General features: G+C 40.5%; 1 protein-coding gene across 2 annotated transcripts; it reads left to right on the top strand.

The window, feature by feature from the left end:
* Positions 1-3,625: 3,625 nt before the first annotated feature.
* GNPDA2 (glucosamine-6-phosphate deaminase 2) lies at positions 3,626-8,875 on the top strand. Of its 2 annotated transcripts, XM_054383029.1 has the most exons (6): positions 3,626-3,753; positions 4,050-4,147; positions 4,643-4,825; positions 5,136-5,320; positions 5,416-5,590; positions 8,807-8,875. In XM_054383029.1, the coding sequence occupies exons 1-6, from the start codon at positions 3,626-3,628 to the stop codon at positions 8,863-8,865; spliced, it is 828 nt and encodes a 275-aa protein (XP_054239004.1). In that variant the 3' UTR covers positions 8,866-8,875. The 2 variants fall into 2 exon arrangements, with proteins under 2 accessions (XP_054239004.1, XP_054239005.1); XM_054383030.1 differs by lacking the exon at positions 4,050-4,147 and having other exon boundaries at positions 3,626-3,749.
* The last annotated feature ends 1,079 nt before the right edge of the window (positions 8,876-9,954 follow it).

The following is a 9,954-nucleotide window of genomic DNA, read 5'->3' as shown; positions in this document are numbered from 1 at the left end:
GATCAGATGGCTTTTGTGTTGCTTTTTAAAGCCTGTACTTAAGTGACAAGGAATTTAAACTGGATGTACTTCAAAGTATCAAGTTTCATCAAGTTCTGCCTAAGGAGGGCCACCTGAATTTTGCTTGAATCCAGTCTTAACAAGGTAACACCTCAGAGCCTTCTCTTCTCCAGACTGAACAGCCCCAACTCTCTCAGTCTCTCCTCATAGGAGAGCAGCTCCAGCCCTCTGCTCATCCTGGTGGCCCTTCTCTGGACACCTTCCAGCATGTCCAGATCCCTCTTGTAACAGAGGCTCCAGAACTGGATGCAGTACTCCAGGTGGGGTCTCACCAGAGCTGAGCAGAGGGGGAGAATCACCTCCCTTGACCTGCTGGCCACACTTCTCTTGCTGCAGCCCAGGCTCTGCTTGGCTTTCTGGGCTGCAAGTGCACACTGACAGCTCATGTTGAGCTTCTCCTCCACCAGCACCCCCAAGTCCCTCTCCTCAGGGCTGCTCTCCAGCCAGTCCCTGCCCAGCCTGGATTTGTGCTTGGGATTGCCTTGACCCAGATGCAGGACCTTGCACTTGGTCTTGTTGAACCTCCTGAGGTTGGCTTGTGCCCACCTCTCCAGCCTGTCCAGGTCCCTCTGGATGGATCCCTTCCCTCCAGCCTGTCTGCTGCACCACACAGCTTGGTGTCATCAGCAAACTTGCTGAGGGTGCACTCAATGCCACTGTCCATGTCACCGACAATGATGTTGAACAAGACTGGTCCCATGACTGAAGAATGACTTAGGAAAAAATCATAACTTAAGCATTAGCATACTGACAAGGAGAGGCTGTATTGAATGTTCTTGCACAAGACAAGTGATTTGTCTGAGAGTATGTCTGATAGAAGCAGATGATAATATTGCCAAGTTTGCCAGAAGGCAACAGACACAAAAGTTTTCAGAGTTTAGAAGCAGAAGGGAAAAGTTCAAGAAGTTCCACTGAGCATGGTGGAGTACCTCGTGTATTTTCTGACCTCCTGACAAATACGCAGCATGGGGCAGTCTATTATCTCAATTTAAAGAGTTTTTCATTAGTGATGAACAAAATAAGTTTTCAAGTTGTGGTAAATAACAGAACTTGAGTGAAAGAGCCGTTTCCTGTAACAACTTCAGGTGCAGAGTGAAGAACAAAAAAACTGATAAGGAATGTATGGTAGGGTCATCCCTACGAGGAATGGGATCAGAGATAGGAAGCCTGAAAGTTCAGCCAAGGGAAAAGGGATAACACAAACAGCTGTTTTTGCTGTACCACCCTTTCAGGGATGCTCCACTCTTACCTTCTCAAAGCAGCAAGTTTATGCTAGGGTAAAAATCCTCAGAAGCAACTGACCAGCTTGAGGACAAGGTATCTGGTAAAGAGTTTAGGAAAGCAGAGAAGCTTATCATTGCCACCTTCAGCTACAATTGGCAATACTTGGGGTGCAAAGAAAGTGTACAGACAATTTTAGCAGGACAGCAGGGAAGAGACAAGCACAGATGGATACTTGACCATGAGGAAATAATTAACTGATCTCTTACATTGAGCTTACATTTCAGAGAATAGAGCTCACCAGGGGAAAAATAATCCTCTACAGTTCTGGGGATGTGATTTGGGGCCCATAGGTATCTACATGTTGTTGACTTGCAGGCCAAGAATTACTTCCTTTTTGGTGTTGGGTTTTTTGTTTGTTTGGTTTGGGTTTTGCTTGGCTTCCTGTTTTCTTTTGTTGTTGTTATCGTTTTTATTTGAAAAGGCGCTGCTGCAAGAAAAGGCCTCCTGCAAAGGCCCTGCTCCAGCTCAGTCCCAGGAGCAGGTTCGCACTTTTAGCTACCTGGAGATTCCCAATCCCTCCTCTGCGGGCAGGCAGCGCCTTCAAACATATCCTTACCTCTCCCAGAGGCACCAGAAGCCACCTGAGACCCCCCTCCAATCCTCCCGCCGTCCCTAAACGGCCGCCCTTTGGAGGCCGCCCGCCCGCGAAGCTCTTCCCGGCCCCCGCCAGGTGCTTCCGGGTTGCGCGCCGGGCTCCGTGGGCGGCGGCGGGGCGGCTGCTGCGCGGAGCTGCGGCGGGCGGAGGGCCCCGGCCGGCCGGTGCTGCTCAGGACCGCCCCGCTTCTGCTTGTGAGCACGATTCTACTGCGGGCTCTCCTTGGGGTGAGCGGGGCCGGGCTCCTTTCGTTTGGGTGAGGCCCTGCAGCGGGGCCTGCGGACTCCCGGGTGGTGGGCGGCAGGCCGCGGGGCCTGGGATGCCTTGCGGGGAGGGGGCGGTCCGGCAGTAGGTTTTTCTAGAGTGATGTAGATTCATCAACAACTCCCAGCCCCGCAAAAGGTTTTTTTTTTTTTTTTAAAAAAAAAGTACCGTCAGCCCCAAAATCCCCGGTCGATGTGGTGCCGTTCAGGCGGTCGCTCCTCCTGGAGAGCATCACCGTCTGTTCTCAGCGCTAAATTGTCAATGCTTTATGAGGCTGCCCGGCCTGAAAGCCGCGGGATCGTCTTTCTGGTGGCCGGGTTCCTGCTCTCCTCGAGGAAATGTGTTAAGTTTATTGGTACCTGTGGAATAGCGATTCCTCTGCAAAGGTGAGTTTGGCTTGTGGCGGTTCTGCTGTCCAGGAAGAGGACGCAGCATAGTCAGCACAAGGTGATGTTCACTTCTTTCCTTGTTGAGTGGGACAGATGTGACTGTATTAGATTCACCAACCCCTCCGCAAAGTCGCCTCAGTCCTCAGCACTACTGGAGTTTAGTTCACATTTCTTCCAAAACTCTCTTTTTCTTCGGGATCAACCAAGAGGAGTGTGTGCTAGTGGTAGTTTGGCACTTCATTGGCCTTAGGCTTCTGACAGCTGTCTTGTTTTCTGGCTACCATCAAGCATGCTGAGACCTGGGATGAGAAAAATGACACTCTGCAAACTGGCTAAAGAGCTTCAGTCTGTCTGACAATAACCTCACTCTCTTAAGCTGAAACTGATGGGGGAAAAAAATGAGTTTCACTTAAATGCAAGAGATGTTTGTACAATTTTAACAGCCAAAGTTGTTTAAAGCAAAAACGTGCCCTGCTGTGTATTTTTTCCTGTGAATTGCAAAGATACCAAGTATCTCTAATGCTTTCATGTATTTTTGCAGATTCATAAGCTTACTGAAATATTGTTAGAGAGCTGGAGTGGGAGTGAAGGGAGTTTTAATAATTTACTTTCAATGTTGTATTTTGAATGCAGAAGCATGGGGGTTATTCTGGGCCTTAGTTTTGAAATGTTAGGCACTCAGCTGGTTACAAGAAAAAGGAGTTGATGTTGGTTTACTTACTTGTTTGTTTCTATTTCAAGCAGAGTATTTTGTCTTTTCTAACAGTGCCAACTAATATAAAGATTGAAGTGCAAAATGGCTTGTTCTCATTTTTGTTTCAGCTTTTTTATCTGTAAGTTACTTGAGCACAATATATGTATGCAAGTAAAATCTCCTTTATTTAGCACTACATCAATATAAAAGGTCATTTCTTTTTTATGTCTTCTGTAATCTAAGAGCCTTGCAACTATTCATATGGTGCTTATTTTTAAAACTTTGGCATTTTCTCTAGGTTTAAATAGGCTTCTATCACACAAATTCCTCACTGCCATAATGAGGCTAGTAATTCTTGAAGACTATGATCAGGCCAGTGAATGGGCAGCAAAATACATCTGTAATCGTATTATCCAATTCAAGCCAAGTCAAGGAAGATATTTCACCCTTGGTCTACCAACAGGCAAGTTTTATTCAAACGCTACATAAATGACTAAATCTAAAGTATATTTGTGTCATTGCTAACAGATCCAGTGTGTAAAAGAGCACAAATAATTGTTTTTGTAGCACTGCAACACGTTTTAAAGATGGATTTGATTTGTGTCCGAAGTGTCAAATGTGGGAATCTGAGAAATGCTAAATGAGAAGCAATACATTGATGTGGAAAAGCACTGTAGCAAAACTTAACTATGATGAGATTGAAGTACACTGAAAATGTTTTGTGGATACGTAGAACAATAGAAGAACTTTATTTAACAGGGAGCACACCTTTGGGATGCTACAAAAAGCTGATTGAATATCACAAGAAAGGAGATCTCTCTTTCAAGTATGTGAAGACTTTCAACATGGATGAATATGTAGGTAAGATGTGCTAATTATTTGAGAATCTGCTAGACTAACATTTTTTTTTCCTGTTATTAAAACTGTTAGGTGCTTGGTGAAAGCACAAGGTCAGTCTACTATGTCTGTACTCCCACATAAGACTTCAGTCCATGCAGTCATCTGAAGCATTTTTCGCTCTTGCTGTATCCACAAAAGTGCAAGTAATGGATGGATCCTGGGATAAATGCAGCACTTCACAGTGCTTCTGGAGGGAGTGTGTTGTCAGGTGATATTGTTACTGAATTTTATTTGAAGGCTTTACACTCTTTGTGGTAAGATGTGTGACAAGGGAATGTAACCCAGTTACCTTGTGCAAGTCAGCAGGAAACCTTTCTTCTTCTCCATATAATTTCAAATACTGCTCTACCCGACTTAGGTTTGTTTGTGTGCTCTACATTGGTTAGGCACAGACTAGAATTAAAAGCTGCTTGGTTAAATCTTGCAATATATTAATTTCACTCTAAATGATTTCAGGGCTTCCCAGAAATCATCCAGAGAGCTATCACTCCTACATGTGGAATAACTTCTTTAAGCATATTGACATAGATCCCAATAATGCTCACATCCTGGATGGGAATGCTCCAGACTTACAGGCGGAATGTGATGCATTTGAAAAGAAAATTGAAGAAGCAGGGGGGATTGATCTGTTTGTCGGAGGTATGAGGACATGCTCTGGGGTTTGTTATGATTTAAATACACCGACTTTTCAGTCACTATTTTCTCAACTTGCCTAACCCAAGCATTAAGAAAGTTCAGTGACTAACAAAGAATCAGTACTGGAACCTAATGGTTGGTGTCCAAGATTCTAGTAACTTTATTTCAAGTAAGTTTTGAATGTAAGTTAAGTTGAAAATGGGGAAGGAAAAGGAAAGAAAGAATCCTACAACCTTTTTATTAATTGCCAGTGTTTGGGGATATTTGTTGACTCGCAGGTCTGGAATGATTTCCTTTTTTTAACTTTGAAAAGGCATTGGTCCAGATGGCCACATTGCATTCAATGAACCCGGATCAAGTTTGTCTTCAAGAACAAGATTAAAGACTTTAGCAATGGACACCATTTTGGCAAATGCTAAATACTTTGATGGAGACTTATCTAAAGTACCAACTATGGCGCTAACGGTTGGTGTGGGTACAGTGATGGATGCTAGAGAAGTAAGAATTCATTTAGTTCTAGCTGCATGTGTCTGTTTTCAAGCCTAATTGGTATTGATAATAGGATTGGAAGTAAAGAGACCTTTGTTTTGCAGGTGATGATTCTTATAACAGGTGCACATAAGGCTTTTGCACTGTACAAAGCAATTGAAGAAGGAGTCAACCATATGTGGACAGTTTCTGCTTTCCAGCAACACCCTCGTACTATCTTTGTGTGTGACGAAGACGCTACTTTAGAACTAAGAGTTAAAACTGTGAAGTACTTTAAAGGTGAGCACTGAGTCAGAGGTTATGTGTATTTAAAAACAAGTCAATATAGTTTAACATTTGGGGTTTTAAGTGTGAGCCTTCCAACACTTTCTGGTAGTTTGAAATGATAGTTTCGTAATCTTCAGCTGTATGTAGAAGGGCAGCATTCTGGTGTTCCAGAATACTGGTCTTAAATATACTCAAAAGTTTCACTTAAAACTTGATACATTTATTAATCCTGGTATTTTTTCATGCTGCTTTTGCTATGTGCTGCAATGTGCTGTTTAGTAAACTTGACCTGTGTGACACAGACCTTGAAGCCACCTGAGGACACCTCTTAGAGTGCAATTAGCATTCCAATCAATATGACTTTGAAATTGCACCCATTCATTGAACTTTTCGTAGTTGTAGTAGATATATTGAGGCACACCCAAGTCAGCTGGGATTTTTGATAGTCATTGAAACTTCCTACATGAGCCTTCTGTTTCACTGAGACTGCAGAAGCTGAGAAAAGCAGTTTTTCCCTAACTCTCTTAGCACAGCAAATGCAGTTGTGTAAATCAGTCACCTTTCTCACTGGCACATGTACTTATAGTAGGCAATGTTTCTGAGATCAAGATTGTAATTTCATTACATCACCAGTGGCCATAGATGTATTAGGTTGCAATTTCAGCATTAATGTGATTTTCACCCTGGCACCACTTACAGACATCTTGTTAATGTTGGATTTTCTTTTAGTGTGGTGTTCTCCCCTACATCTTAAGGGGCAATGGGATGTGTTAGTCTTTATCACCCTGCTAGATAGTAGTTATGTTATATTCAAAGGTAAACTTCAACTGCTTGGATAAAGGCTAAACATTATCCTGTATTTCATATTAAAAAAAAAAAAGCTTTCCTTGGAAAGATACAAATCTAATGTAGAATTCTTAGGTGTAAATGACACTGAACATTGCTTTAAAACCATAAAGGGCTACAGCACATGAATGTTTGCTATTGTCTCACATTATTTCACTACCCTGTAACACAGAGGAATAGAAATCTTAAAAGACATTGTTTACTTTAAACTTGCTTCCTTTTACCTACTTTCAAATCAGTGAGATTTTCCCCCTTTAAGACAGAGAAGAGATCAATGTGGGTCAAATTTGGAATTATTTCTGAATCCTGGATATTCAAGGTTAGACTTCTTGGTCAGCTAGGGAGCTCTTAATGCTGCCAATTATGACAGATAGTTTACTGCATTTTCCCACCATTTAAAAATCTGCAAAGTACTATATGAAATTTCAAATTTGCTTTTTTTAAAGCAAGTACCACACTGGCTGGTAACTAGAATAACTCTTACTCTCCTTCATTCAGAATTTTCTAACTTTCTGAAAACCTATTAGAGGCTAAAATTGTCTGCAGTGTTCTTGGAAAAGAGAAAGGTAGCTTTCTTGAAGAATGAAGCAGATGAATTCAAGTTCAATTCAAATTAACTCAGTGAACTTTTGAATTCACTAACTGGTCTGGAAATAAGTCAATTCAGAATAGGGTTTTTCCCATCCTTGTGCATGCTCTTCTGAGAAAATATGAAAAAAATCTGTTTATTCAAAGCATACTTGCATACACAGTGAGACTTTTCTTTGACATAGGGACTTTGTTGCATACTTTAAAAAAACCCCAAATTTTCTTTCTAATTGTTTATCATGAAAACAGAGTTTCACTAAGAGGATTTAAATATCCTTCATTAAATATGGCAGAGGCAATACTTCGTAAGCGTTTTTCATGCCTTCAGGAAGTAGCTAATTATCTCCCTTTCATTTCCCTTTTTTTAGAGGAGAAAAACACTGGTAGGAAGTGAAATGCTTTAAGTTCAAAATGTGATTCTAGTCTGGGTAGTGTTTGCAGCTGTTAGCCTTTCAGTACAAATGGCTTTTGTATCAAATATATACTTAGTATTTTCTCACTTACAGCTAAACTCTGGAAAAATATTAGACTTGATCTTACCCAAATAAACCCAATGGTTATCCTTCATGAAATCTAAGAATCTGGTTTGTTTAGTTATGCTGCCTTCTAAGGTTTAGGGTTTTTGCACAAACACCTGACACTAAGTCATTACCTCTAAGGACAAAATGAGCTGGGTCCTTGTGGCAGAGGTGTGCTGACTGTTTAATATGGCTGCATCTGTCACTACATGGAGAAGGAAATAGTCATATCTGCTTTTTATATAAGAGAATCACATGCTGATTAGAAATAGATGATGCATGAAATGCCTTTTGTGGTGGTCACCCACAGTCCCAACCCGAGATTGTATAGTTGCTCAGATTTCGTGTTGCTGCAGTGACACTGCAGTTTGCCACCAGATACATCATGTAGCAAACGTATTTGAATCTTCCTTGCCAGAGGTGACTACTAAAATGTCTCTGACTACTGACAGACTTCTGTCATGGTTGTCAAGAAAATTACAAATTTATGCAACAATAGAGAAATTTTAGAGGTTAATCTGTAGTTTGGTGCTAAAATGGACTTTTAACTGATTAGCATTCACAGCCTGCAAAGTCAAGTCTTATTAGTCCTGAAGGTAAGCTGAGCTTAAGACCATACCAATGACTGAATGCCACACGTACCTAGATGCAGGTAATATTAAGTACAGAAGGCAGCACCTATTTATTTTTTTTAACTTAGGTATCTATGGATGACTTGGATATGACCCAAAAAAGCCCATCTAGCAGAGAAAACAGCTGAACTGCTGGAATTCTGCATCTGCATTAACAGTCTGGATACTTTTGAAGTTTGGTTTTTGCCTGTCCTGGGCCACAAGCAGACAATTAATTAAAGACAGCAGTGCCAAAGGTTGCAATTCAAGCTGTAAAAATATCAGTGTTATGTACAACTGATTCTTATGAGAAAGCCTGGTCTGAATGAATTCCATGTTGCTATTACACAACTTTTAATACAAAAGAAAGCTGGGTGGATGTATTGTATTTAATTCCTTTGGAAGTATTCCAGATCTGCTTTTCCTTGGTTCTGTTACCAGAGAACTGCTTCATCCTGCTCATTATTTACTGAAGTGATACAGGAATGTACCTGCTCTCTTTAACTTCTCATTTTTAACTACTTTAAATAGTCCTTGTTGCTCACTTCAGTTACCTATTTGAAATGCATACTTTGAAGCAAACTCCAAATAAAAATATGGCTAGAAGGAGATGCTGAAAAAAGTATAACTAATGTAAAGCTGGCATTGTTGCTTTCCCCCCCAAGGTTTAATGCATGTGCACAATAAACTTGTGGACCCACTGTACAGTATGAAAGAAAACTGAAAGAAGAATTGAAGAGGAACTCCATGTGGGTCAGCAGCAACAGTTTTAAGTAGCAGATGAATTCACTGCTATGCAATATGCTGAAAACTGTTTAAAATGGGTAATCCTAGGTACTGTATTTTTTTAAAGGTCCAATATCTGTCCATTCACATTCCATCTGTTTGCTGTGTTGTGCGTTTTGCTTTAACAGTTGGAGCTCTGTTGTCGGCTGGTACATAACTAAATGGGACAGAACAAACCTGTGAGAGACTGCATGTTTTGGAGGGGGGTGGGGAACAGAGCACTTATTCTAGCACAGCAAGGTAATGCACCTACATTGTATTAGAGAAGATGATCTTTTATCTCATGGAATTTGTAATTTTTGGCTTGATCAGTGTTAACTACATTTTTGCATTTGTGTTCTAGGCAGAATGGGTTTGGCCCTCATCAATACTATGGACTTGTAATAGTTGTACAATTTCTACTATGAAATGTTCTGTTTACATATATCTCATGTACACTCAAGTTTTTGCACTTGGTTGCCTTACATTTATCTTAAAAACAGTTTTTGGGCATCTCAAGTCCTGCTGTGCAATTCAAATAAAAAAAAAATACAAAAGTAGTGCCTAAAAATGCACCAAATTCTTAAAAGTTATAATTTACTCTGGAGATTAAAATGTTAAACTTCTGCCATAGCACATTATCCTCTCACATAGTTGAAATTACTTTAGGATTTTTGTATTTTTGGTAATTAAGCTTTATAGATAAGGAAAAAAAAATCTAATGTTCCATTCTGGAGAGACCTGTTTAATTGTACCATTGGAGTAAATGCCTGAAAAGAGGTTAATTTACAGGAATGTAAGTCTGCAAGTTTAATACATGATCATTTAAAGTCAGCTGTTAATCACTTTGCAGTAGTTACCTCTCATTGTATCATTGTAAAGATTGAGCTGTTACAAGGGATGTTCTTTCCTACTTTGAATATAAGTAAAAGTTAAATATAAACCTGTAGTTTCAAAATTGTTTTACTTCTAATAATCGACATGAATAAATACTGAAGGGTTTCATGGAGAGGTTAGGAATTTTGTGCCTTCCTCCACCAAAGGAAGA

The sequence above is a fragment of the Indicator indicator genome, chromosome 8 (assembly GCF_027791375.1).
Source record: "Indicator indicator isolate 239-I01 chromosome 8, UM_Iind_1.1, whole genome shotgun sequence".
In the NCBI taxonomy this organism is placed as follows: Eukaryota; Metazoa; Chordata; class Aves; order Piciformes; family Indicatoridae; genus Indicator; species Indicator indicator.
The sequence above is the reverse complement of the archived record's forward strand: the minus strand, read 5'-3'. Positions and strand labels throughout refer to the sequence as shown.